The following is a 27,768-nucleotide window of genomic DNA, read 5'->3' as shown; positions in this document are numbered from 1 at the left end:
TGCGCTTCTCCCTAACCTGCAGCAAAAAACGAGGTCTCTAGCTGGTATAACGCGCGTGACGCATGCGCATTTTCCCGGAAGAGAACTATAATCAAGTAAAATCATGATTTCAGACAAAGTTCTGTGTTTATTTCCGATCAAAATAAAAATTACCAATAGGGATTTTTTTTGCAAGTCTTTAAACGTATGCGCTGTTATACCGGGAGTCCAATATTTCCTGGTCTCAGAAAATGGATTATGCCAGAGCCCTCGTTCTTCGTCGCTGGTCAGAAGAAGTGCAGGCTCTGGGTACGAGATTGTCCAATGTCATTAGCACGCCTTTATATGCGCAAGATCAGGCTCCTTTTTCTTTACGAGCAGTATTTCTTCATTGTTGTTATCGTTATTATCGTTATTTTTATCATCCCTGATATTGTTATTTTCAGCTCTTAGCAATTTCGAAGTAGGATCTTTATTTATGCTTTTCGCGTGTTGTTTTTCTTGCTTTGACTTGTTTCTCTACAAATATAAATAACAGCCAATACATGTATTAAAAAATAGTGATTATTAATGAAAATAAGTATGGAGGTATAAATAAGATGGAAAATGAAGCTGAGAATGGGAATGAATTCTTTTTTCTCACAAACAGTCAAAAAATCTTACCTTTTTACAATAACAACCACCAGTGAAAATAAAAACTATGATTAATGTGATTGACAAGGAAACCAATATATATTTTATGTCGACTGCCATGTTTTGAACTGGAGCTGAAATCATAAAATATGTTTAATGAGTAAAAGTAATTTTAGTAACAACAAAAAAGCCACTGAAAATAGCAGCAAAAGCTACTAAAACACCAAAGAAGAAAAGACTAAACACAAGGGAAGGAACAACAAACAAGCAGACCAGTAGAGACAAACAGGCAAAACACTAGGAGACAAGCAGATCGACCAAGGCAAACAAAGATAATTACAGGGATTGAGTTCCTTTTGAAATACCACTAAATACTGCTAAATTATGCTAATCCCATTGTTACCTATTGTTTAATTAGCACTATTTACCACTAAGTACTACAAAGTGTTGCACACTTTTAGTGTTTGTACCCTAGTGTGTGGCTTCTCTTTGGTGTAAATATTGCTTTAAGGTCTGCAACTACTTACGAGTATATGTTGTTCCAAAATGTCCTAAAAATGAAATAAAATATTTATTTATTTAATTGCCAAGACAATTTACTATAAATATTAATTACTAAAACCTTAAATATATTTTAGATTATTTGTTATCAAAGTGACTAGCAATAAATAGATAAGTATTTTACAGAAATGGCGAAGAAATTTCAAGAAGCCATTAGCCTTATAGGCAGAATGGGATTTTTACATGTTGAAGTGACATTGATACAGACAAAATTAGCATTGCAAATTGCAGATTAATTAAGTTTTATCAGATTATGGAGATAGCTCAGTCTGAAAATTGCTGTAAAATACAAAATTGGTTGAGAAATTGTTTGAATGGCATGGGACTCATGGAATATGAGAACTTACTGAGGGAATCATAACCAAACATGCATAGTATTAAGAGATATATTTTCAGTTTGGAATGGGGGAGGGGGGATATAAAATATGTTAACAAACATGGGAGGAAGAAGGTTATTACAATGACATAGAAAAAGAACTAGATGAAATACATAACTGAACATATATTTATATTTAATAAGTTTCCTGTCCCCAGTACATCATTCTACAGACCAATGTATAGAACAAAAGCAAGCAGGAAGGAAAACAAGATATTTGAATTCTGGTATCTGAGATGGAAAGAAAAGAGATTAGAAGGACCCTTAATTTAAATAGAGTCTCCAAGCACTGAGGTACTGCTGACACTGATATTTAGTGGATTTCATTTTGAAAGACCTTTACTGAGTTTAGCCACCACTTACTTTCTGTTTCATTAAGCGGCCTCCATCCCTTGGTGGTTATAAATGGCACTGTTGATGCTAGGTAATTTTGTAAACATAACATATTAGAAATCAATTGAAAGAACTATACTCCCTAAGCAATCTCCAAATTTTATATAGGCTGCCCTGTTTTGAACTAAAGGTGAAATCATAAAATGAATTCAGTGAATAAAAGTAATTTCAGCAACTACAAAAAAGCCACTGAAAATGGCAGCACGATCTACTAAAACAGCAAAGAAGAAAAGACTAAACACAAGGGAAGGAACAACAAACAAGCAGACTAGTAAGAGACAAACTGGCAAAACACTAGAAGACAAGCAGATCGACCAAGGCAAAGAAAGATAATAACAGGGATTGAGTTTCTTTTGAAATACTACTAAATACTGCTAAATTATGCTAATCCTATTGTTTTCTATGGTTTAATTAGCACTATTTAGAAATAGTCTAGTGTCAAATAAATCTTCTGTTGCTAAGAGGGTACACTCAACTTTGTGTAGAATGCTTATGTTTCACTGAAAGTAAGAATAGTTTCAAATACCTTCACACTAAAATGAACAATAAAGACAGCAAACAAAAATATTGGAAGCTTTTGAGTGCTAATCATGATGAAAATTCTGAGATGAAATATTTTGAAATTCTCTTAAAATAACCCCCCCCCCCCCCAACCCTAAACAATGTTGGGGGAGGGGGTAATATTTAATGACGAAAATTGTAACTTTTAATTATATGTTAAAAATCCTCATTCCTTTTCGTTCATGGTAGTATATCCTGAGTACACCAAGCGGGAAGTGAAGGCGCATTCAAGAACCAACACCTGGACCGTACAACTCAGTATCTTCCTTAGTAGTTATGAACTGCTGGTGCCTTTTTGTAATTCCTAACAACCTCCCCCTATCCCCTCGCCATCCCCCCTTTTTAAATCTTATAACCCATAAACATTATGCACTATTTACAGGCACAGATGTATGAAACAAAAAACAACAGATAATATTTACCTTTTTGGCGTTGGGAATTATTTGTTTGTCTTACGTTTAGTTTGACAGTATATGACCTAACCGTATCAACATCAATAGTTATTCTCGCAAGATATTCATTTGTATCATTGAGTTGCAAGTTCTTAATGATAAACCAGGCACGCCCAGCTACTAGATTTCCAACAAAGTCCACCCTCCAAGCATACGCCTTGCTAATATTAAAATTGTGGTGTACTTTTCCAGTCAACGTGTTCACGTTGATGAATTGAGGATCTGCCATGCCCTGTTTGCTCAAACCAAAAACAGCAGACTTTATTGACCTGTTGTTGGTCGAGTTCCACATGAGTGTTACATTATCTCCAACGAAACCTTCAACACTGGGTAGCCAAAGTATGTTGTCCACTTGATCTAGTTGGAGTAAAAAATATTTACATCAGTCAGTCAGTCAGTCAGTCAAGCAGTCAGTCAGTCAGTCAGTCAGTCAGTCAGTCAGTCAGTCAGTCAGTCAGTCAGTCAGTCAGTCAGTCATTAAGTTGGATTGTCATTCGGTCGGCTAGCGAGTTAAAGTTTTAGTTTTTATAGTCTTTACAATCTGAACAAGTCACTGCGTGTTTTGAATATTTTGTTGCTTATAACGAAATGCCCAGATAGATCAAGTTGCAGTAGACCGAAAATCACTTGAATCATTGGTGCAAGCCACAAATTCATCTGTAGCGCTGAAAACTGTTTAAAACATTAATAAGTATAGAAATGCATAAAAATGTATGAAATGGACCGAAAAAAATTATAACACTTTTCATGATCAAGGACAAGGTTAAGTAAGCAGCAGACGTAATCTCAACTCTCTTCCATAATAAATGAGGTCAAAGTAGCTGAACACAATGTTGGCGGTATGTCATATAGTCTGCAAGGAAATGTTTGTCTTTATAGATATTGATATATCATCTGCAACCCATTTCTCTGAATTATTGTAAAGAACCCACAATGAAACGTTAATGCGTGTTAAACTGATTTATGAACGTCCTTGGCCAGTCAATTAGTACGAATACTCAACAATTTACAATTAATAGCGGGTGGTTATATTGTATCTAATTGTTATCGCATTCATATGACCTACTTTTAGAATTTTGGCTCCAACACATTAATTACCAACCATCTTCCTACCTGAAATACACATTGTAGTGAAAAATGCTGTATAATATATGGTAAACCTACACATCTTGTATAAGAATACCATTTTGTTTCAAATGCTTAAAATTTGCTGCAGTTCAAGACATGTTCAGGAGCCCAACGTGTTACAGCGTAACTCAATGCAAATTCGTTTGTTAAGCGATCATGGTGTAACTCACGAGTCACACGTGATACATATTGAGAGTCACGCGTAACGAGCCATCAACTAACGAGCTAAAAATGTATCTAAAATGTCGATGAAATAATAAATTGACTTATGGGACAATAATAAAGGTTAATTAACCATACCTTATATTACCTGATTTTACTTTAGTGTTAATGAAATAATATATAGTGATCTTGATATTTAAATCTTCATTGTGGATGACTCCATGTATTGGTGATCTCAAAGCCTCTCCCTCATGGCATGAACTTGCATGTGTCTAATGTATACGTGAATATATTCCGAATGTGCTCTCGATGTTGTGAACCCAAGCACAATAAATGATTGTAACCGTATAGATGAATGTATGGATCGACTACGATACTACCACTACAGCTTGTAGCTGAAGACCTAGTAAGACCTAGATTTCATGGTGAACTTTGAATGACGGATGTAGACCAATGTACGTGAATTGCAATTGATAACTAATAGTCATAGCTTGCTGCGTCAATGCAAACACGGGCCATGGTTTCACAGTGAAATATTCGTGTGTTGACGTAAGTTGATGGAGTGAATATTACTTCTAAAACTGAAGTTCAAAAGCGGACGTTATTATGAAATATAAATTTGCAAAAATTAGAAACTGGGAAAAAAATATATTTCACAATTTAATTTGTGTTTGTTATAATTAATAATTATTTTCATGTAACCAAATAAATAATAATACGAAATTTATCCATATTTTGAAATTTAAATTGAATTGAATTACTCTAAAACTAACATGAGTACCGTTTTAACTTTCACGGTAATTTTTGTGGTAGCATAAAAAACAACTTGGTATTATCTATACTTTAGGCTATTAATATAATAATCGGTTGTAGTTACACTTACAGTACAGTTACAGTACAGTTACAGTACAGTTACAGTACAGTTACAGTACAGTTACAGTACAGTTACAGAGTAGTTGCAGTAGCAGGAGATACTGTAACAAATTCGAAACAACGGTGTTTCCATACTATTCACCCATAAACTGGGATTCAGTCAACATTGCAGTAAATAGTTTCGTAAGCTTCCTCAGTATGACATGTACTTGAACAGTGGTTGATGTCTGCATACTGAGTCTTGTGATGTATCGGTGGAAGATGATTTTGAACCAAATTTGAAGCATCTTCCTTTACTTTGAGCTCATCAAGTTCGGCATATACTATCTCACCTGGGCGCTGATTAAAAAAAATGTATAAGTATGAGTATAAAAGAATATAACAAAACAAACCTTAAACAAATGAATTGATGTATGTTAGTGTGGATGGCGGTGACATGTCCCTAAGTAGTACAAGTCCCAAATGCTCCTCCAGAAAGTTGTGTATATATACAATCTAGTTTAAAACTATAGCGATAAAATTAAAAAGTTTTTAAACAAAATCAACTTATGATATAAATAAATTTAACAAATATAATATTGATTTATTCTAATGATTAATTGGAACAGTTTTACTTAATAATGAGGTCTTAAACAATTGCGAGCGGCGATCTATCTCTAATATCTATTGGTAGATTATCCCAGAGAACAGCCCCTCTATAACTGTAACTACTTTTTCCAGCTTCATTATTTTGAATTGTAATTTGAATTCCTTAGGTTATGAGAATGAATGGAAGTGATGTTTTCAAACATTTTAGTCAAATAACTTGGTATCCCTTAATTAATTTTGTCGTACATTAAGACTGCTAGTTGATTAAATTTTCTTGTTTCAAGATTGTCCCAGTTTAATTCTTGCAGTATAACTTACTCTTTTCTTGCTTTTATCAACCTGTGCATATACGAGCATAGCTTGTGGTTGCTGGTTGTCGTTCTTCTTCGATACGTCACTCTCTGCGTTAATTGACATATCTGGCTTGCATGGGTCAGTTGGTTTGGACGAGGATACATTATCGGGAAAACGTTTTTTGAGCTTAATTCTGATTAGATAGAAAAAAAAACATATATATATATATATAACTTCGTAATTTTTTTCCAAAAGATGGCTATATTTGTCTTTAAATTGTTGTTCATTACCCCTTATGAATTTAGTGTCCAGTCTTCAAATCTTATTATTATCTTACTTTTTTGCTTTTTTGCTATTTTGTACTCCGTAAATCATTGTAAAATATAATTATCTTTGTGATCTCCCTAGATGAGCCATTAAGGCTCTTTGAGCTAACAATGAGAAAATATATGGTTAAATTAAAAATAAATAAATAATTTATATATATATATATAATATATAAATAAATAATTTATATATATATATATATATATATATATATAGTAAGGATTGGATTAAAGACGAGACATGTTCACGGCTGTAACTCCGAGTTTCGTGCTTACGCACTCATCAGACAGACTACAAACTACATCGGCCTGACAGAAGGAACATTCAAGCAAAGATACACTCAGCACAAACTATCTCTGCGAAATAGAAAATACGCTAACAGCACCGAACTTTCTAAACACATCTGGGACCTTAAAGATAATAACAAAGACTACAACATAGAATGGACAATCATCACTTCAGCCAGACCATACAACAACATTTCTAAGAGGTGTGACCTGTGCTTAACAGAAAAGCTACTCATTATCAAATCAAACAGCGGCACCCTTGTAAACAAGCGATCTGAATTGATCTCCAAATACCGACATGAAAACAAGTTCTATCTGATGAACAATAGAGATCCAGGCCTAGCTAATTAACTCCTTTCCGAACAATACTTCTTTTGTAAATAATCATTACACCTCTTGTATATAAATATCACAGTAATAGGAATATGTTTCATTAAAGTCTGTCTGATGAGTGCGTAAGCACGAAGCACTCGGAGTTACAGTGAACATGTCTCGTCTTTAATCCAATCCTTACTATATATCTATTGCTCTGCATCCCTAAGCATCGAGCACTGTTTCACCAGTATAGACCATATTACATACTTTGTTATATATATATATAATCCATGGCAATTTGTTAGACAACACTAACCTTACTTGTCTTTGCTCCTTACCTGAAAAAAGACGAGGAAGCTAATTTCTAACTAATTTTAATATATGAATACATAATGTTACAATATATACAATACGCACGAAATAATTTTAGTCGTATCTGACAGAGGGAACGAAGAATGGGTGATTGAAATGCCTTGGCATTCTAATTGTAAAACCTACCTTTTTTTACCCATATTTTCTTTATAAACACTACCAGTATAGCCATAGATATAAGTCCAATCCAAATAATCACACCAATGACCCCGGCATATATACTGGCTACTGGACTTTTAACTATATCATCCGTTTCTTCATTCAAGATCATTTCTTTTACAGCTGAAACGCAAAATTAAAACATTCGACGACGAATATAGCACAAAGAGTGCACAATTGCTTGGCTCGCACTAAAGAAACACAGGATTTTTGACACGATACACCAAATAAAAATATGGCGACCAATTTGAATGTCTATTTCTGGAATGACTAGCCTCTATTACATGTAAAACACTTTGAGACTTCCAAGTGAACATTAGGCTAGTCATTCCAGAAAAAAGCCATTCAAATGAACTGGTCTCGATATTTCGATTTGTGTGTATCGAAATAGTATATATATATATGTCATTTTGCCGGTCAGGAGGTCCGGATAGGGAAAACTTGCGCACGAGGTCTTGAATATACGAACCGAAGCCGTTAGGCCGAGGTCCGTGTTCAAGACCGAGATCACAGTTTTTCCCTATCCGGGCCGACTATAGGACGGTTGTAAAAAACTTTTTTTTCCCCGTTTTCTTTTTTACTTGTTTTGATAATCGTTTTGGTTTGTTGTTTAGCGGCAAAGCATACCGGACAGATACTGACAAAATACCGCCCACTCAAACAGCCAATCGCCAATCAGAACGCGCATGTTTTAGGATACCGGACTACCCTTTTTGAAGGAAGTGCTGTTCCTGAACACCAAATGCATGAATCGAAGAATTTGAGGGTGGTAGTTAGTAACATCATGCTTATTTGTAGGGGCGGCCGTATCTCTTCTTGAATTCGTGGCAAAACCAATTCGTTGCAAAACCCGATCGTTTAAATTTATCCAAGGATAACAACGATAATAAGCCGAAACGTATATTAAGAATCATTTTGTTTAATTAAGAACGAAAGGTTTAAACAAAAGAAAGTGAGAACTTTAACATTAAAATCGCATGCGCACTCAATGAAAACGATGCTTAAATTACGTGTTGGCTTATGTTATTAACTGTGACTAATAATGGCCGCGACGTCGCAATGCCAGGGATTTGGATATACATCTGATATTTATAAAGGTATGTTTTACTTTCATTTATATGAATGTACCTTTCCTTTTTGGTTCTTTAGTTGTAAACTCAGTGCATACTGCCTTCCCATACCCAACTGCATTTCGTGCATACACCTTCACATCATATGTTGTATTCTCATTAAGATCATTGGTTACGCAATACGTAGTTTCGGTGATAGCCTCTCTCGGTGGAATTGTGTTGATTTGCACTTTGTATTCTATGACAGGGCTTCCTCCATCATCAACGGGACTGTCCCACTTGATCACTGCAGAAGTTGCTTTGATGTCTGAAACGAAAACATTCGCTGGTTCTACAGGGTCTATTGAAGAAAAAAGTAGCGATGATAAACAAAGATGAATAGTAGCAGAAAGAGTAATAATGATAATTTATTGATGGTAATTTCAGCGGTGATGGTCAGCGTCGATCGGATGGGCCCATCTGTCATTCAGTCGACTTTATCATATGACGTTTTCGTCACTAACCTATTTTTCTGAAGGATAGTTACATCTCAATAATTTTAATACAATATTATACAAAGTCATCAATGAAAATGAAGTTATTTACATTTTACTAAGATTTCGGTTCTCGTTCTAACTGGATCCTCGTTTGGATTATTCGTAGCCTGGCACTCATACGTCCCACGTTGGTGTCTCGTGATGTTGGTGAATCTGAGAAATGCTTCACCAACTCCATCACTGATAAATGTTGGGTTCTTTATAATTCGTACCCACGTTACGTTCGGCATAGGATCTGCTGCTGCTGAACATCGGATGCACAGACTTGATCCCTCATTGATAGGCGTAGATAAATTGACAGGAGTAGTAAAGCGAGGACGTTCTGGATCCAACAAATTGATTAATCATTAGTTGGGAGCTATTAAAAGTATAGTTTGGTATTAACGGTGTCCAAGTGAATATATTAATCATAAAACATTCAAGTACCTTTAAGTATATGCTATTTGGTATGGAATGCAGTAAACTAGTGTACCGATATAGGTCTTAATGGTTTGTCACCTATTTTGTTTTAGCGTTTAACTTTTGGTGTAAACCAAAGAATGTGTACCTTACCCGTAACAACCAGTTGTACTTTACTTCTTATTGGTGATTCCGCTAATAACAGCAGACTACATTCATATAGCCGTTCATCAGCTTTGGTGACATTAGAGATGACAAGAGTAGCAGTGGACTCTTTACTGACTCGACCACGCAGTCTTGGAGGACATTGTTTGCTTATAACGAACTTCCATCCATTGTAACCATCCTCGACGCCGATAACTATTCTAAATCCACTTGTATTATACAGAGCCCACTCTGGTGAATATGGATCAAACATTGCAGTTCTATTTCTAACATTGTAATCCCACTCAAGTCTCGCTGTACCTCCACTGGACACGTAGAGCTTACTTGGAGGTTCTCGAGAGAACCATTGAATACCTGTTGAATATCATGTATTCATATCATCCGCATGAAACAAATAAAAATAGCCAAATTAAACAGAACGACCTTAATTGCGTAGGATTACCTTTTGAAAGAGTTACTAATGAAATCAGCAATCCAATCGTTTCAATGTAAAAATACTTCATACTTCATTGCCAATGGTACTTCTGTATCAAAGTTGTGGTTTCAAAGTACAGGCCGGTTAGTAACGACTTTTTCATAGAGAGCGTTTATTTGCTCTTTATTATTTTTCTAGTCAATACCAGAAAGGAAAACCAAAAATGGAAGTGTCAATGTTAAAAAATCCAAGATAGAAAGTAAGGAGAAAAGTATCCTCATCTACTTTCGAATCTCACCGAGTTGTTCACGGACCAATCAGAAATAGCAGAAAATGTATTAGCCGACTTGTATTGTAAACGGGATATCTATACATAGTACTCAGTTGATGAATTCAGAAAATCTATTGTGTTCTTTTGTGAGTAAATTCATTGTATTTTTATGAAAAACTTGGATTAACTTATGGTTCCTACGTAGGCTCGTTCAGCTGTGAATTCCATTATGAAATATTTGAACGCGCTCTATGATTAGCTCGACACCGTATTCATATCAAAGCACAGGGACACGCTTCCGCAAATATCTTACAAAAGCTATACAAAACCTATTGTTATGTCTCTGTACTGTGAAAAGCAAGAGGAACGCTCAGCTACGCCTGGGGTTCCTAAGCTCGCTTATCTCTTGCTCAACCTTAGCTCCCAGCTTATTCTATTTCCAAGAAATATGTGCGTGCGTTTTATATTCATCAACTATATTCCTGTATTCAATATGGGTTTTCGCAGTATTCCGAGAATGTTTCAAGGGCGGATCCAGGGTGGGAAGGGTTGCAGAAGCCCCCCCTTTCCTTCAGGAGAAAAAAAAAACTTTTTCTTGATTAAGGGTTATAACTATAATGCATTCTTTTACACATATATTCAGTATATCTATCTTACAATATTGTAATGCAAGAAAATAGAAAACAAATTAAAACAACAACGCCATAGACGTCATTAGATGTACTACACCAAAAAATGAAACTAATAAACCACCTTGAGGTTATATTCGTAGTTTTACTTTTTATCCTCCATATTAGCATAAAGATGCAGTTTCTGATATTCAGATTTTTGTGGATGATTTAAAAAGTTTAATGCTTCGTATTTTGGAGGAAGCATTCCAAGTTCTATTTTTAAAGCACTGCCATCCACCACCGCTGTCCTGTTTAGAGCTTGGTAGCCTTGCATGTTTGGTAATAAAGCATTATCATTAAGCTCTTGATAATAATGGTGGGTTTGTGACCCATGAACGTTGTCGTTTCCTTTTCCTTGTTCTGAATTTCCTGTATTGTCATTGGATGACTGAGATTTTTCTGATATTCTTTCGTAGTCTTCGCTTGGCGATGTCTTCGATGCATTTACGGATAGAACGTTGTTTGTAGTCGATAACTCTATCGTTGTGAGAGAAACTGACCTTTCCTCCTGACATCAAAAAACCGGTTAGCAAAATAAATAAACAATCAAACAAAAATGAAGGAATGAAGGAAAAGGAGGGAAGGAAGGAATTGAAGGAAAAATAGAAATAATAAAAACAATAACAAAATAACTTTGTAATTCTTTTTAAGGGAAGAATCAAAACGATATAAATGATTACTGGCATACTTCATGAGCTGTTCGAACCGGTAATTAGCAAATAAGTAAACAATCAAACGAAAATGAAGGAATGAAGGAAAAGGAGAGAAGGAAGGAATTGAAGGAAAAATAGAAATAATAATAAAAATATTGAAATAACTTTGTATTTATTTTTAAAGAAAGAATCAAAACGATCTAAAAGATTATTGGCATACTTTATGAGCTGTTCGATCAAAAACAGGACTGGCAAATCTGTAGGAGAAAACACACACAAAAATATTTTACAATTTTAAAGGATATCGGGTATTAAGTCGTGGTATTAAGCTTTATTTATTATTACACACGGTGCAACATTGGGCGCGAAGTTGGAAGCAATTAATGTTGCGATGCATGACACACGACGCAATTTGCATTGTTGTACGCAACGTTGCTGAAGTAGAAAACTATCCTACTTTAGCAACATTGCCTTCAATGTTGCGCGCAATTTTTTGCAGCGGCTGACAGTAGTGCCTATATTATTTATCGTTCTTCTATGACAATCTGTATCAGTGGATATAGCTTTACTTTATTCTGTGTTAGTTGGCAATATATAGTATTTGGTTTTACTCGTAGTCAAAGTTACATCACCTCGTAATATCTTCTCTGTTATCTGCAACTAATACATTTATTCACGTTAATTATAAATTCACTAGTATAACTTATACGCTTTCCGTTGAGACATGACAAATAACATGAAAACACGGAAAAAGAGAAAACAAAGCTAGGAATAAACAAAGAAATAAATAACTAAACGTAAAACGCGCCAAGCAAAGTGACAGAATTAAAAAAATAAGCAATACAACGTAAACCAAACAATGATAAAAACAAAAGGCAAGAAAAGTACAAAAAGGCAAAAGGGAGAAAGAATAAAGAGAGGTATTCAAAGTACATACCTTTAAAAGAGTTTCTTTTAACTTTGATGTAAACATATGTTATGAGGACGACAATTACTACCACTAAAGCACACGTTATCGACATGTGGGAAATTGCAAAATTTCTTTCTGTAAGTTGAAAAGTTAAATAAAAAGTAAAGATTTATCGATTCATCTTAAAATCCACTCTCTTCAATAATGCCATAAAAAAGGCTAATTACGAAGAACATTCTAGAATGTATGGTACGCGAAAGAAAATCGGTATACTTAACATTTAAAATGATGAAATAATAAACAATGTAGTATTGTACTAAAAAAATCAGTAGACAATTTTTACGTGCCTTGGAAAAATAGCATATACTTAGTAATCTGTTTTGTTTTGTCTTCGCGTTTACTTTCTACTGTAGTTGATATTGGCCACCCTTCAAAGAAGAAAAAATAACAATTACTTTCACTAACAAATTACACACATACAAATTACATCATACTATATATACACTTTATTGAAGAATCGTTGTCTGGTCCAGAAACATAGAATATAAAAGCTGAGACAGAAATGGCACATGGGAAGTACGTTAATTATATTATAATTTATTCATTTGTGCCATCTATGCATGCGGTTTAAAATGCCAAACATGTATTAAAAACAGTACATGATGCCACGGGTCGCTGGTCTCAGCATGCATCTAATTAACGTACTTCCCATGTGCCATTTCGGTCTCAGCTTCTATGTTCTATGTCTGGAACCCGACAACGATTCTTCAATTGAGTGTATGTATAATGTAAGGATATAGTATTGCAGCATCACATACCGACGGCCATAATATAAACTGCAGGAACATTAAAATCGTTTTTCATTTAATAGTTCAATTGCCAAGTAGAAAGGGTTCCACAGATAGCCCAAGCTGAAAGTGAAAATTTCGGGATAAAATCGCATGCTCACTGGAAACGATTCTCAAACTACGATTTGACTTATGTAAACTGTGACTAATAATGAACGCGACGTTGCAATGCCAGATATCTGATATTTAAATAAGAAAACGTTATATGATAGTGTACTTTCATTTATATGAATGTACCTTTCCTCTTTGGTTCTTTAGTTGTAAACTCAGTGCATACTGCCTTCCCATACCCAACTGCATTTCGTGCATACACCTTCACATCATATGTTGTATTCTCATTAAGATCCTTAGTTAAGCAATGCGTCGTTTCGGTGATAACCTCTCTCGGTGGAATTGTGTTGATTTGCACTTTATACTCTATGACAGGGCTTCCTCCATCATCAACGGGACTGTGCCACTTGATCACTGCAGATGTTGCTTTGATGTCTGAAACGAAGACATTCGCTGGTTCTACAGGGTCTATTGAAGAAAAAAGTAGCGATGATAAACAAAGATGAATAATAGCAGAAAGAGTAGTTATGATAAGGTGTTGATGGTAATATCAGCGGTGATGATAAGCGTCGATCGGATGGGCCCCTCTGTCATTCAGTCGGCTTTGCGGGAATATACAGTTACATCTCAATGATTTTAATATGATATTATTAAAAGTCATTAAAGAAAATGAATTTTTTTTACTTTTTACTGAGATTTCGATCGTCGTTGTAACGGGATCCTCGTTTGGATTATTTGTAGCCTGACACTCATACGTCCCACCTTGGTGTCTCGTGATGTTGGTGAATCTGAGAAATGCTTCACCAACTCCTTCACTGATAATTTTTGGATTCTTTGTGATTCGTACCCACGTTACGTTCGGCATAGGATCTGCTGCTGCTGAACATCGGATGCACAGACTTGATCCCTCATTGATAGGCGTAGATAAATTGACAGGAGTAGTAAAGCGAGGACGTTCTGGATACAACAAATTAATTAATCATTAGCTGAGAGCTATTAAAATATTAGTCTAGTATTAGCTGTCCAATTAATTAGTGGATATATTAATCATAAAACATTCAAGTACCTTTAAGTATATGCTATTTGGTATGGAATGCAGTAAATTAGTATACCGATAAAGGTCTTAATGGTTTGTCAGCTATTTGTTTAGCGGTTAACGTTTTGGTGTGAACCAAAAGATGTGTACCTTACCCGTAACAACCAGTTGTACTTTACTTCTAGTGGGTGCTTCTGCTAATAACAGCAGACTACATTCATATAGCCGTTCATCAGCTTTGGTGACATTAGAGATGACAAGAGTAGCTGTGGACTCTTTACTGACTCGACCACGCAGTTTTGGGGGACATTGTTTGCTTATAATGAACTTCCATCCATTGTAACCATCCTCGACGCCGATAACAATTCTAAATCCACTTGTATTATACAGAGCCCACTCTGGTGAATATGGATCAAACATTGCAGTTCTATTTCTGTTATCGTAATCCCACACAATTCTCGCTGTACCTCCACTGGACACGTAGAGCACACTTGGAGGTTCTCGATTGAACCATTGAATACCTATTGAATATCATGTATTTATATCATTCGCATGAAACAAATGAAAATAGCCAAATTAAACAGAACGACCTTAATTGCGTAGGATTACCTTTTGAAAGAGTTACCAATGAAATCAGCAATGCAATAGCTTCGATGTAAAAATACCTCATACTTTATTTCCAATCGTACACAGTGAATCGCAATGCAAAGTTATGGTTTTTCACAAGCCGGTTTGTAATTATAACGACGCTTTCATTGGGAGAGTTTATTTTCTTTTTATATTTCCTCAGCAACACTAGAAATAAAAACCAAAAATGGAAGTGTGGAAATAAAAATATCCAAGGTAGAAAGTAAGAAGAAAAGAAATCCTCATCTACTTTCGAACCTCACCGAGTTGTTCCCGGCCTAATCAGAAATAGCCGAAAATCTTTTATTTGTCAATTTATATTATAGATTGGATATTCGGACATATTACTAAGTTGATGTAATGTATTCAGGAAATCTATTTTAGTCTTTTGGATATTTATTTTTATGAATAACTTAGATCAACTGCTTGCACGTAGCTCTTTCAAATGTAAATTGTATTTTGAAATATTTAAACACGCGCGCTGATTACCTGGCTACCGTGTTTATATCAAAAGAAAGGGACACGCTCACGCACATATTCTACAAAAGCTATGCAAAACCTACTGTCATGTCTCTGTACTGTGAAAAGCAAGAGAAACGCTCAGCTACGCCTTGCGTTCCTAAGTTCTCTTCTCTCCTGCTAAACCTCATGAGCTCCCAGCTTTTCAGCTTTTCAGTTTTATATTCCTTAACTAAATTCTCGTACCCAATGACTGTTTTCGCAGTGTTCTGTGAATATTAAGGAAATATAAAATAATACATTTCTTTAATAATAAATATTAATGATTTTGTGGTTATTTTATAAGAATTTTATAAAAGGGATAAAAAGTAAATAAGATAAAAACATAAATGTGTGTACCTTAATAATAATAATAATAATAATAATAATAATAATAATATCTTCAGATAGTGAAAGCTTTAATTTGCATAGCTTAAAATGAACATACATCTGATCCGACTTTGACTTGATATAACTGGGCAATTGCTTAGATATATAATATATCCGCAATTTCACTAAAAGCAATGCTTAAAAAACGAGTTAAAGTTGGAATAAACAAAATAATTACAATGGTTTTTTATTTATTATTATTATTTTATTTACAAGAGTAAATCTTACTACAAATACTCCGACGAAGGACTAGCGTCCGAAACGTCAGTAAGTTTTTTCATCTTTTCACGGTGTATAATTTACCTTTTCATCATTACAAATATGTTATTTTCAAATGACTACTTGAAGACACACGCAAACACGCATAATTTACAAACAAAAACAAATAAACGAAGAAAAAGAAAAGATTAAGAATTAGATTATTTTAAAACTTTCGGTTTCTGATTTGTACTTTGGTTTATTTCTCATCTTGAAAAGTTCAATCGTGCAAAGCAATAGACCTGAATATGATGACCCCTCAGACCTCACACAACCAAAATCCTCTTGTGTAGCTTTTTGTTACACAAAATTTCACTATTGTCTTGGTATCCTGAAAGTTTTTTTAAGCATTTTAGTGTGAAAAGAGCTTTTAAAAAAATCCTTTCAACGATTTTGACTCTCTCGTTGAGAACAAAATCCCTGGAAAACAAAAGTAAAGAAAACCAGTTTTAAAGCTTGCAAATATTTTGAAGTAGTAATAAATGAATATAGTGCGACCTTTACCTAAATTGAAAAGTGCCACAACACCAGTGCAATATCCATTAATATCATGTAACCCTCAATGTGTCTTAGTAGGTTCGACGAGTTCGGTTCGGGTGGTGCTTAAAAGAGAAATAGTTATAGGTTAATCAAAAGTTAAGGAGAGTACAAAAAAAAAAAAAAAAAAAAAAAAAAATTAAGTTTGAGTTCCCTTATGAAGAAAAACCAAATTGCTTTTTAGCTTCCCCCTCCATCTCTCTTTCTCTTTATTTACTACGGTGTTTCAGGTTCATGAACATGCTGTTAAGTATCTGTGACGGGAATGTCAGACAATGAAGGCTAAAAACAAGATGAGCCATATACGAGTGTTTCAGCAAAACGCAAAAATAAGACAAATCAAACGAAAAAAGAAACAACAATAAATAATGTAAGGAATCGTTTTCTACTACTCTTCTAAGCGAAACCTATTTTAATTATCATTTATATCCATTGATTACTCTATAATTCTGTACATCATCTAACATTATTTAACTAGCTATATTTAAAATATTAATGTAAATCTGCTATCAATGAAAAGAACTTTGTAACAAAGTAAAAGTTGCTTGTACTAGAATAACCCATGGCTTCATTAACTAAGAGGCAGCATGGTCGAGTGGTCATAGCGTCGGTCTCGCAAGCTGTGGCCACTAGCTGAGACTGTATTTGTCCTGATCACTGATCAGTTCAGATTAAGTTTCTCGACCATGCTTGTAAATAGCCAACTGGTTTGCCTCCTTGCCAGTTGGGAATCTTATTAATTGTAGGAGGGTCATAATGAAAACTACTGGGTCACCAGTAATGTATGTCACCCTCAATAAAATAAAGTCAATTTATTTATTTATTTAAACGCATCCTGGTCTTATCTTGATTATTTGTTGTGGCATGAACAAAGTTTATTTTCGCTCGTGACAAAACAAATTAACTCTAAACCTTCAGCTTATGTATGACAATTTACTCCAATAGTTATCTCATCTTAGCTCATTTCCATAGCTAGCAGCAGACAAACTTTCATTTTCTAATTCATTTTTGTCAAAGTGAATTCAAATTTTGAGTTTTCATTATATCGTTCAAAAACCATATACTGATTATTTCCTACTACCAAAGTTACTTCGTTATGATAAAATTATCTCCACTCAAATAAAACGTGTGATCGAACTGTACGTAATATTGAGCTTTTTTTTTTTTTGTTTATCTACAAAGCAAATCGTCAATAACATGATTACTTATTAGTAAACTTATTTGTAATTTTCTAGTTTGTATCTACTGGTAATTATTTTAATGCAATGCTAACAAAATCAAGGAAATGATGCAAATACAATATTTAAGGAAATCATGATGTCAGGAATACAGAAGAGTAAACTGACATAAGGGTATATTATGAATGTGTAGGATAAAATCTGGTATTTAAAAAATATTATATTCATATGGATAAGTTAAATGTTATGCATTCAAATGCTACTAGATTTTAATATAACATGATTACTTATTACTGGACTTACTTGTAATGTTCGAACTTGTAGTTGTTTTATTTGTCGGTGCTCCTATAGCAATAATAAAAGATATACATTAAGGCACAAATTTATAATGTGCGTTTATTCAAACTGCTGATCCCTTATACACAGGCAAGTCATGTCATTGGCATAAACGTACTTTGGTGATAATATAGCTCTCTCTCTCTTTCTCTCTCTCTCTTTCTCTCTCTCTCTCTCTCTCTTTCTTTCTCCTCTCCTAGCGTATAGTCGCGACTGACTCCAGCCTGCCAAAAGAGGTTTAACAAGCTATTGTTAGATTATTTATGGAATACTAACAAAATTAAGGGTCTGATGCAAAAAACACTATTTTTTCACTATTTCTTTATCTGGAATAAAGAAGCGTAAAATATTATAAAAGTGCAGAGTAAAGACCAAGATTAAAAAAAGAAACTCATGTCCATTAAAATGATATAAAATGACAATATTAAGATTTAATTTTGTAGAAATAGAACATTCTAAATACGACAACTATAGTTTATAAATACGCTTGCATGTAGCACTGAAATGAATATGATATTGTATGTATATGATAAACGTATATCAATAGTCCAGTTTTTTACTTATGCTGAAGCTAACAAAGCCTTACTTGTAGTGTTCGGAGCAGCAGCTGTAGTGACTGGGGTTGGAGAAGGTCCCTTTGTTGTTGTTACTGAAAACGTAATAATTAAAAAAAAAATATTCAAATCAGTAACCGTTGGTGTTTTGTTTCTTATGGAATGCCTGTGGTGTGTAACGCACTGGTTAGTTTAGTAAACACTCCTTTGAGTGTTTACTAGAGAGTGCGTTACCAACGGTTATTGATTTGAATTTAATCGGCTATCAGTTTACCGCGCAGATCTGATTACAGCTTATGTAAAAGGAACTGATCACAACACAGGAAACCCACAAAGAGCAAAGTTAATTTTCTAAAAGAAGTAAAAATTATAGATCCGGGTTCCCTGTGGTGGAGTCAGAGTGCGTAGGTTTGCCTACATTATATAGCCAAACAATGAAACCTGATTTCCTAGTTTACATTTTGTGGTTAAATAAGGTCATGCATCTCTACATGGGGCTAGGGTTTTGATTAAAACAGATTGTGTTGGTTGATATCGATGGCCCATAACCATCTGTAGTATTATGAACTATCAATTTATTATCATTATTATTGAGAACAAAGTTATAATTGCCTAACAATATAACAACATTTCGCATTGTTGTCGAAATACTACAAAGACTACATTATGCTTCGTTATATTGAACCCAGGTGTTGATGTTTGCTGTTAAGTCAGTGATCATCCGGGTGAGTGTCGCGGGGGGTATTAGCACTTCAACTTTGGTTGGGGTGTGCCGCCAGGACCTTAAAACCCTGACCCTATCCCCGTCCTAAAATTTTGATTTGACATACCCTATCCCAGACTAACAGACAGAAGATACGGTTTTAGAATCGATTGCAATCAATATTTTCTAACATTTCGATTGTTTTTGTGTCGGCAGAAAGCGTAGCCTATTCATCAGACAAAAACGAACCAATCCTAATCCTATCCCAGACAAAATGTCAAAAAATGATACCGTACCCCAGACACAAAACCGAAAAACCATACCCTATAGGGCTCCCGCTCAGGTTGTCCAGAGGTAAGTCACCACCAGCAACAGTCTTTCTCAACACAACACTCAACCTGTCGATGACACTTCACGACAAATACGTATAATATGTATATCGTATCATTTTCCTAAAAAGAATACGTTCTATGTTGATTAGGGAAGTAGAAGTTATAAATCAGAAGTTTATATGAAATAAATAAGTTATGTTACTCCCATAAAATTGCATGGCTTACCTTTTACCTTCTCTGTAACGCTTAGGCGCACATAATATGGTAGAACCCTAGATTCATCGTCACTGATGCTTGCAATGTATTCATTAGTGTCATTGACAGTAAGGTTCTTCAACACGAACCAAGCACGACCCATTGTCAAGTTTCCAAGAAATTCTACTCTTCTTTTCAACTTGTCACCAATATCTTCGTTAAGGTGCACCTTTCCATTATGTGAATAAACACTGATAAACTGAGGATCAGGGAGGTTGCCCTTTCTTATTCCCCAGCTGACAGAAAGGATTCCTATTTGTTCCGTAGCATTCCACAGAAACAAGGCATCTTCTCCAATGGAACCTTCGATATCTGATGGACTATCTATGGAGTTTTCTTTGTCGATAATACAGAAAAGTATAAGGCTTTGATATATCTTTACTATTATATGGTAACAATGAGCTACTGTCTGCATTAATAACTTTATTACATGAAGAAAATGTTTAGACATCCGAAGCGCAAGCTCAGTTTATTTAAACGAAGTACACATGGATATTTTATTTTCAAGGAGTTCCCAACTGGCATTAACTGCGCATGCCTAACGGGTATATATTGTATGACTCTTTCTTCGGAAAAAGCACGAGTGCATGATAACCAAGATAGCAAATTTAAGAACATGATAAATCTTGTAACGTATGCACAGAAAAAGCCTTGTTGCAATCAAATAACACCTACTATACTAGTAGCCGAATAAAATTATTCGATAACACTTTTCTATTTTAGAACTCTGATTTAAATACTTCCAAGGATGTTTGAAGAACATTCGAGGTGCCAGGGAAACTTACGATATTTTCAGCCTTTTCACCATTCTGGACATAAAACCGAATATTTCAAAAACGAAAAAGAAACGAAAAAGAGAAGAAATGAATGCTTAACAGGGAGGAATGATGTAAAAAGAGAGAGACCAAGAACAGAAAATAAAATATTACTTTTTACACATGGAAGGCCACAATTCAAAGGCTACACCCTAAGTAAAGCTAACATTGAAACAAAGTAGTTCTAGAAGATCTTTCTTGCATCATTTATAGACCTTCCGTGTTTCCATAAGCATTTTTATATATTTCTATCCATTTTGAACGATCTAGTGCGAAGAGAATATGTAAGGTGTGAAGAACTTGTGAACGATGAAAGACACAATCCAAAAATGGGCATAATTCAAACTGCTTTGGCGCAAAGCCAAACGTATATAATCTTGAATTGGTACGTTTTTTTGGAACCGATCAAGAATATTGATGCCACCCAAACTGCTGCATTGTGTACTACTTACGATTACAGGCAATTTGCTTGTCCAGTTACTGATTAAATGGTTTTATACAAGAAACCAACGAGGGCTGCACTCGATCGGTTACTAAATGTGCCAATCGATCAGTCAACTACTCATATCAGAGCATTCGTTTTTCAGATTATTTGGACAAATATCGAAAATCAAAGATATTCTTTACCTTGCTTAACGATTTCGAAGAAAGTTAAAAGAAACAAGCTGAAAAGACGCTGAAATTTCAAAGACACCATCACTTTCAATGGTTTGCTTAGGCGACATAAATGATTAACCAGAAGTGAAGGATCTTGGTAGAGATGTTATTAATAGGATCGAGTCTTCTCAATTTTCAAAAGGAATTTGAACCCCCCCCCCCCCCCCCCTGAAAGTACTGGGCTTTTTTTTTGTGCCTTTATTTAATTGAAAAAATATATACAAAAGTTTTTTTTAAATACTTACCAATTGTGCCCCGATGTTCTGATTATAACTTTAAACCATCGACATTCTGCGTGATTCCCTTGAACCTTAAAATAAACAAACAGAAAACACTCTAAAAACATCCACAAAAAACAACGACACTTTTTAGATAAACTGACATGTTTCTGTAGTAACGTCTGCCCATCTACAGATTTTGATATCATCATGCACAAAGTATAAATACCTAAATAAGCAATAGAATTAATGTAGCGTAAAATGAAAAAAAATAAACAAAAGTAAACTAATTAGATGGAAAGTTTAATGTTAACGTGTTTTACCTACGCATTTAGCGTGTTTTTCTCACTTAATATGTAAGGCTTCATTGATTTTAAGTTTGATGGTAGATGACGCCTGATCTATAATTGTAGTGAAACATTCTTCAGAAAATGCGAGAGAACAATTTTCTGAGCTTCGTATGTGTTTGTGAATATGTGAAGCTTTATCAGAATGTAGGTACTCATTTACTCTAGTACAAAAATGTCGGGTTGATTCCCCAGTGTAACAGGCTCCACAACCTGCGCATATAAGTTTATAAATAATGCTAGAGCGAAGTCCATTGGGAATGGGATCTTTCGTGCAAAAAAGAGCTCACAACCTTGCAAGGTGAAAATGCTAAACTGAGCGTTTGATGTCCTTACAATATTTGTTGGCAATGTTATTTAAGCGTTTTTGAACATTATTCGAGATGAGCTGACCAATATATGGCAATTTATAGTAAAATGTTTTGAGATTCCCTTGCCTTTGCCTTTTGGTAAATCTTTATTTGTTGAAATTTTAAGTCTTATAAACTCGGATCCTAATCTTACTCAAAGTTGTTGTTCGAGACTTTGCAATAGACCCCTTCACAGCTCCCTTCGCCATCTTGAAAGGTGGCCGTGCCGTTGCATCGAAGCAAGACGAACGGTAAGCATGCAAAGATAAGGACTTTTTTTAACACCTTGGACAATTATTCGCATGTCTCCGTCATTGCAAGCTGACCGTTCGTCTCGCTTCGATGTAAAGACACGACTACTATTCAAGATGGAGCAGGGAATTGTGAAGGGGACTATTGAGACAAGTTTCTTAGTCAATAAATAACTAACAAATCATGTCTTTTTTTAATGTTTGTAGAAAGAACCAACAATGGAACAGACACGTTTTTGACCCAGTAACTGAACCTGAAACACGTGGTGGTCTCTTTGTTGTAAACTGAAACAGAAATCTTGCTTTTTGACAGGTTTGTTTTTATCATAAACCCCCCTAGATATATGTCTAAGTTTAACCAATTACATATCAGCATTATTTGGCACAGAAAGGAAACGAGGAAAACATTGCACGCGGTGTTGAGGCTAAGGTTTAGACATCAATCATGGCCAAAAAAAAAAAAAAAAAAAAAAAAGAAAACAATGAAAAGTAGAGATTTGATCAATTTGTGCAAGTAGTTACTCGTGTTTGAAAATAGATCACAGACAGTTTAAACTTTGTTTCTTCCGAACATGGAGTAATTACTTAATTACTTTTATCACTGCATATCAACTATATGATGCTTCGGAGTTTGGGAATAATCGTGTTTTGAAAGTTGGACATTTTTGTTTTTACGTTATTACTACCTTAAAACATTGTTTTGAAGACGTACTATTGTCCTCCCCGTCCCTGGAACTAAGACAAATCTCTGGAAATGACCTTATCTTAGGCTGTCGCAACGCCAGTCAACACCAAAACAGTATTTCTCAGTACAACACTCACTTGGACAATCACACTTCACAACAGTTGTATCATATATGTACACTGTATTGTATTAGTGGATTAATGTTTAAAAATCAGACATTTATAATATGAAATAAATGAGTTATGTTACTCCCATAAAAGTGAATGGCTTACCTTTTCCCAACTCTACAACCTTTAGGCGCACATAATATGGTAGAACCCTAGATTCATCGTCACTGATGCTTGCAATGTATTCATTAGTGTCATTGACAGTAAGGTTCTTCAACACGAACCAAGCACGACCCATTGTCAAGTTTCCAAGAAATTCTACTCTTCTTTTCAACTTGTCACCAATATCTTCGTTTATGTTCATCCTTCCATTATGTGAATTAACACTGATAAACTGAGGATCAGGGATGTTGTTCTTTCTTATTCCCCAGCTGACAGCAAGGATTCCTATTTGTTCCGTAGCATTCCACAGAAACAAGGCATCTTCTCCAATGGAACCTTCGATATCTGATGGACTATCTATGGAGTTTTCTTTGTCAAGAATACAGAAAAGTATAAGGCATTGATATATCTTTACTATTATATGGTAACAATGAGCTACTGTCTGCATTAATAACTTTACTACATGAAGAAAACGTGTAGATTTTATAAAATAAACAGAGTAGCAAATTTAAGAACATGATAAATCTTGTAATGTAGGCACACAACTAGCCTTATTGCAATCAAATAACACCTACTATACTAGTAGTCGAATAGAACTATTTGAACTATTTGAAACACTTCCAAGGATGTTTGAAGAACACGAGGTGAGCCAGAGAAACCTATAATATTTCTTCTAGCTTTTAAAAAAAACTGGATAAAACAAAATGTTTTAAAAACTGAAAAGGAACGAAAAGGAGAAGAATTAAAGGGATTGACATAAAAAGAGAGAGAACGAGAACAGAAAATCAAATATTAAGATTAATTTCACATATTCTTCAAATTTTTATGAGTTCAGCTTCAAGGTGTGATTGAAAGTAAAAAGTGAAAAAAATTAAATGATGGCGGCATAATTTTTTTCTGTTTCGCATGTCATTTTGAATAGAGTACACAATGCAGAAATGAAAACCAAGTAAAAAATGTATACATGTCCTGTAAAAAACCATAGACCGTTTCTTATGTGGAATTAGAAGGAGCACATTTCATTCAACTACGATTTGGCTTTAAATCCAAAATGGCGGATGCATCTACTGCTGAATTTGACTGAGTCTGAGTCTGAGTGTGATATTTACTTTTTACACAAGGAAGGCCACAATTCAAAGGCTACATCCTAAGTAAAGCTAACATTGAAAACAAAGTAGTTCTAGAAGATCTTTCTTGCATCATTTATAGACCTTCCGTGTTTCCATAAGCATTTTTATATATTTCTATCCATTTTGAACGATCTAGTGCGAAGAGAATATGTAAGGTGTGAAGAACTTGTGAACGATGAAAGACACAATCCAAAAATGGGCATAATTCAAACTGCTTTGGCGCAAAGCCAAACGTATATAATCTTGAATTGGTACGTTTTTTTGGAACCGATCAAGGATATTGATGCCACCCAAACTGCTGCATTGTGTACTACTTACGATTACAGGCAAATTGCTTGTCCAGTTACTGATTAAATGGTTTTATACAAGAAACCAAAGAGGGCTGCACTCGATCGGTTAAAAATGTGGCAATCAGTCAACTACTCATATCAGAGCATTCGTTTTGCAGATCATTTGGACAACAAATATCGAGAATCAAGACATTCTTTACGTTGCTTAACGACGATTTCAAAGAATGTTTAAAGCAACAAGATGAAAAGATGCTGAAATATCAAAGACACTATCGCTTTCTATGTTTTGCTTAACGATATGAATATTCAATTTGTCCGATACAAATAAGTAGTTTCCATATATGGACTTAGAAAATGGCTGAGCAGAAACGACACGTTTAATAGAGCAATTGCTTGATATAATCCTAATCTTAGTCAAAATTGTTGTTCGTATCTTTGAGACAAGTTTCTTAGTCAATAAATAACAAACAATTAATGTCTTTGTTTTGAATGTTTGTAGAAAGATTCAATAATGGAACTAGCACGTTTTTGACCCAGTAACTGAACCTGAAACACGTGGTGGTCTCTTTGTCGTAAACTGAAACAGAAATCTTGCTTTTTGACAGGTTTGTTGTTATCATAAAACCCCCCTAGATATATGTCTAAGTTTAATCAATTACATATCAGTATTTAATTCGAACAGAATGGAAACGAGGAAAACATTGCACGTGGTGAGACTAGAGTTTAGAAATCAATCAAGGTGGAAAAAAAGAAGAAAAAAACAATTGCAAAGCAGAAATTTGATCGATTTGTGCAAGTAGTTACTTGTGTTTGAAAATAGATTACAGACAGCTTAAACTTCGTTTCTTCCGAATATGAAGTTATTACTAAGTTATTTTTATTATTGCATACTAATTATATAATACTTCTGAGTTTGGAAGTATAAATTTGCCTGCGGGATTTATGTGGGTTAGTGTCGGGAAATTTGTACAAACCCCCCCCCTGTAATCGAGACTCCAGTACTCCAATGTCAATATTATACACATACACAAACATACATATATACTCATAACTTATTTGAAACTAATTTGATGTTCAACTATGTGTAAAACGAAATTCAACACAAATGAATGAATGCATGTATAGACATTATTATTCCTTCTTATTAATTGGAAAAATGAAATATTCAAACAATCAAACAAACAGTCATTCTTAGTAGCTCTCTTTTATTTATTATTTATAATAGATGATAATTATTTGCATTTAAGAATAGACGATAGACGATAACTGTTTGTATTTTTATTTCATACTATAAATATCAAGATAAGGTAGGTCACTTCGGATTCTGTACTGATGCGGCTAACGTTTTGAACACTCTTAAAAGTTTCATTTAAATTAAATTGGCTGCAATTGGAGACAAACGAAACAAACGTTCATGAATTCGGATGTACATTAACTTTTTCTCTAAAAACGTTTATAGCATGATCTTTTGAAAAAAATGAAAAGTAAAAATAAGAATTAATCGCTTCGGTGTATATACTCTTGAGAATAATGCACGAAATTGAAACGCCGAGCAATCTAATTGGTATGATTTTTATAGCTAAATGTAAAAGTAAGGATATATTGTTTAACATTCCAGAAAAACAGATTCATATATAGACTCTATATTGTCTCCACGACGTGCATTTTGGCTGCAATCAATCTCACTATATGCGTCACGTTCTGGTATTGGTGGTGGGATGACTTCAGTTGAATGCAGAAGATCTAATTCCGCATAGATGATCTGGCCTGGGCGCTGAAATAACAAAATACGTTATTGGTCAACTAGTACAGTCATCGGGGACGGCATCTCTTTCATACCTTTTTCTTGCTCCTGTCTACCTGAGCATAAATCGGTATGTCCCCCTGTTGTCTTGTTCTTTTCTTTTTTGACAAATCAACACTTGCATATATGGGTATGTCATCTTCTATAGCCTCCAGAGGCAAACGAGGCACTCTAAAGTCAACGAAATTGGTTTTAGTTCTTTAAAATATACGTCTTCGGAATATAATCAGATTTTGTAATAGAAACATAAATACGTACTCATTTTCCCCTAGTTGTTCTTTTGTATCTGCTGGTATAAATATCCTGCACTATAATAGTCGTTCTTGCAGTTGGTGAAATGGTTATATTTTTAAACCTATGGCTTGCATGATTAGGTTATCAATCATGACTGATAAATTGTTATAATCACTGAGGATGTTGGAATTAAGGATTGGACTGTTTTTAGTTTTAAAAAAATGAAAAAGGGTTACGAAGCAAAATTCAAGAGAGAAAAAATTAAATAAAGAAGGAAGGACATCAAGAAAGCGTTGGGGGATGCTGATTTTAAGAATTAAGATGACGGTGATGCGCTGAGGAGCAGAAGCAGGAACAGTAGCAGGAGCATGAGAAAAAGGACAACATCAATAAGGAATGGTAATAATAATAATAATAGTATTAATAATATTTTAAAATGTAATATACCTTGGTAATGGTAAATATATATAGATCATAATAGTTGATGATATTACATATTATGTTTTTAAATTTTATAGAGTATACCTTTGCCGTATAACTGTACTTTTTATAGGAAATCATAGAC

At 34.5% G+C, this 27,768-nt stretch overlaps 4 protein-coding genes and 2 long non-coding RNA genes across 12 annotated transcripts in view; 1 reads left to right on the top strand and 5 right to left on the bottom strand.

Annotated features, from left to right (window-relative positions):
- LOC116296359 (uncharacterized) overlaps nt 1-24,193 on the bottom strand; it is a 28,099-nt gene extending 3,906 nt beyond the window's left edge. Inside the window, exons 1-2 of the mRNA XM_089025788.1 lie at nt 23,749-24,193; nt 21,871-21,935 (exon numbers count right to left, since the gene is read on the bottom strand). Coding sequence (XP_088881914.1) covers nt 21,901-21,935; nt 23,749-24,193 — 480 coding nt within the window. The 3' untranslated portion in view covers nt 21,871-21,900. The remainder of the gene's footprint in view (nt 1-21,870; nt 21,936-23,748) is intronic.
- Nucleotides 643-15,216, bottom strand: LOC116296161 (uncharacterized). Of its 3 annotated transcripts, none has more exons than XM_089025780.1 (13): nt 15,095-15,216; nt 14,641-15,006; nt 14,134-14,406; nt 13,636-13,917; nt 7,428-7,583; nt 7,246-7,267; nt 6,025-6,193; nt 4,384-5,457; nt 3,225-3,312; nt 1,913-1,969; nt 1,669-1,780; nt 1,140-1,163; nt 643-746 (listed from the first exon to the last, which is right to left on the bottom strand). In XM_089025780.1, the coding sequence occupies exons 1-8, from the start codon at nt 15,153-15,155 to the stop codon at nt 5,275-5,277; spliced, it is 1,512 nt and encodes a 503-aa protein (XP_088881906.1). In that variant the 5' UTR covers nt 15,156-15,216; the 3' UTR covers nt 643-746; nt 1,140-1,163; nt 1,669-1,780; nt 1,913-1,969; nt 3,225-3,312; nt 4,384-5,274. The 3 variants fall into 3 exon arrangements, with proteins under 3 accessions (XP_088881906.1, XP_088881907.1, XP_088881905.1); XM_089025781.1 differs by lacking the exons at nt 13,636-13,917; nt 14,134-14,406; nt 14,641-15,006; nt 15,095-15,216 and adding exons at nt 8,589-8,870; nt 9,116-9,388; nt 9,619-9,984; nt 10,073-11,051; XM_089025779.1 differs by lacking the exon at nt 1,669-1,780.
- On the bottom strand, nt 11,071-12,735 carry LOC148913798 (uncharacterized). Its single transcript, XM_089025789.1, has 4 exons — nt 12,578-12,735; nt 12,273-12,300; nt 11,861-11,897; nt 11,071-11,495 (listed from the first exon to the last, which is right to left on the bottom strand). Exons 1-4 carry the CDS (start codon nt 12,660-12,662, stop codon nt 11,091-11,093), a joined length of 555 nt encoding a protein of 184 aa, XP_088881915.1. The 5' UTR covers nt 12,663-12,735; the 3' UTR covers nt 11,071-11,090.
- On the bottom strand, nt 15,719-21,772 carry LOC148913797 (uncharacterized). Of its 4 annotated transcripts, XM_089025783.1 has the most exons (5): nt 20,124-21,589; nt 18,896-18,958; nt 18,277-18,318; nt 16,763-16,860; nt 16,172-16,678 (listed from the first exon to the last, which is right to left on the bottom strand). In XM_089025783.1, the coding sequence occupies exons 1-4, from the start codon at nt 20,602-20,604 to the stop codon at nt 16,763-16,765; spliced, it is 684 nt and encodes a 227-aa protein (XP_088881909.1). In that variant the 5' UTR covers nt 20,605-21,589; the 3' UTR covers nt 16,172-16,678. The 4 variants fall into 4 exon arrangements, with proteins under 4 accessions (XP_088881911.1, XP_088881909.1, XP_088881910.1 ...); XM_089025785.1 differs by lacking the exons at nt 16,172-16,678; nt 16,763-16,860 and adding an exon at nt 15,719-15,840; XM_089025784.1 differs by lacking the exons at nt 16,172-16,678; nt 16,763-16,860; nt 18,277-18,318 and adding exons at nt 18,352-18,533; nt 21,596-21,772 and having other exon boundaries at nt 20,124-20,489.
- Nucleotides 22,187-24,136, top strand: LOC148913796 (uncharacterized). The gene is made up of 3 exons (XR_016119014.1): nt 22,187-22,337; nt 22,999-23,104; nt 24,046-24,136. It is a non-coding gene; the product is annotated as an uncharacterized LOC148913796 (long non-coding RNA).
- A 2,157-nt stretch (nt 24,194-26,350) lies between the features above and the next one.
- LOC148913795 (uncharacterized) lies at nt 26,351-27,598 on the bottom strand. 2 transcript variants are annotated; one of them, XR_016119058.1, is made up of 3 exons: nt 27,228-27,591; nt 27,005-27,140; nt 26,351-26,939 (listed from the first exon to the last, which is right to left on the bottom strand). It is a non-coding gene; the product is annotated as an uncharacterized LOC148913795 (long non-coding RNA). The 2 variants fall into 2 exon arrangements; XR_016119057.1 differs by having other exon boundaries at nt 27,005-27,598.
- Between the last annotated feature and the right edge of the window lie 170 nt (nt 27,599-27,768).

The sequence above is a fragment of the Actinia tenebrosa genome, unplaced genomic scaffold (assembly GCF_029948245.1).
Source record: "Actinia tenebrosa isolate PJP-AT-01 unplaced genomic scaffold, QUT_ActTen_1.0 PGA_scaffold0__85_contigs__length_37466705, whole genome shotgun sequence".
NCBI lineage: Eukaryota > Metazoa > Cnidaria > Anthozoa > Actiniaria > Actiniidae > Actinia > Actinia tenebrosa.
This window is presented reverse-complemented; position numbering and strand designations above follow the sequence as displayed.

Excerpts from the sequence above, each read along its gene's own strand:
- LOC116296161 (XM_089025780.1), bottom strand. The coding sequence starts at position 15,155 with ATGAGGTATTTTTACATCGAAGCTATTGCATTGCTGATTTCATTGGTA. Across the intron at positions 15,007-15,094 it reads ATTGGTAACTCTTTCAAAAG|GTATTCAATGGTTCAATCGA; the intron begins GTAATCCTACGC and ends GATATTCAATAG. Across the intron at positions 7,268-7,427 it reads GAAAATATGGGTAAAAAAAG|GTAAGGAGCAAAGACAAGTA; the intron begins GTAGGTTTTACA and ends GTCTTTTTTCAG.
- LOC148913798 (XM_089025789.1), bottom strand. The coding sequence starts at position 12,662 with ATGTCGATAACGTGTGCTTTAGTGGTAGTAATTGTCGTCCTCATAACA. Across the intron at positions 12,301-12,577 it reads TAAAAGAAACTCTTTTAAAG|TTGCAGATAACAGAGAAGAT; the intron begins GTATGTACTTTG and ends TAAATGTATTAG. Across the intron at positions 11,496-11,860 it reads TTGATCGAACAGCTCATAAA|GAGGAAAGGTCAGTTTCTCT; the intron begins GTATGCCAATAA and ends TTTTGATGTCAG.
- LOC148913797 (XM_089025782.1), bottom strand. The coding sequence starts at position 20,604 with ATGTCTAAACATTTTCTTCATGTAATAAAGTTATTAATGCAGACAGTA. Across the intron at positions 18,959-20,123 it reads CGTTACAGAGAAGGTAAAAG|TAACAACAACAAAGGGACCT; the intron begins GTAAGCCATGCA and ends TTACGTTTTCAG. Across the intron at positions 18,534-18,895 it reads TGCTGCTCCGAACACTACAA|GCTGGAGTCAGTCGCGACTA; the intron begins GTAAGGCTTTGT and ends CTCTTTTGGCAG.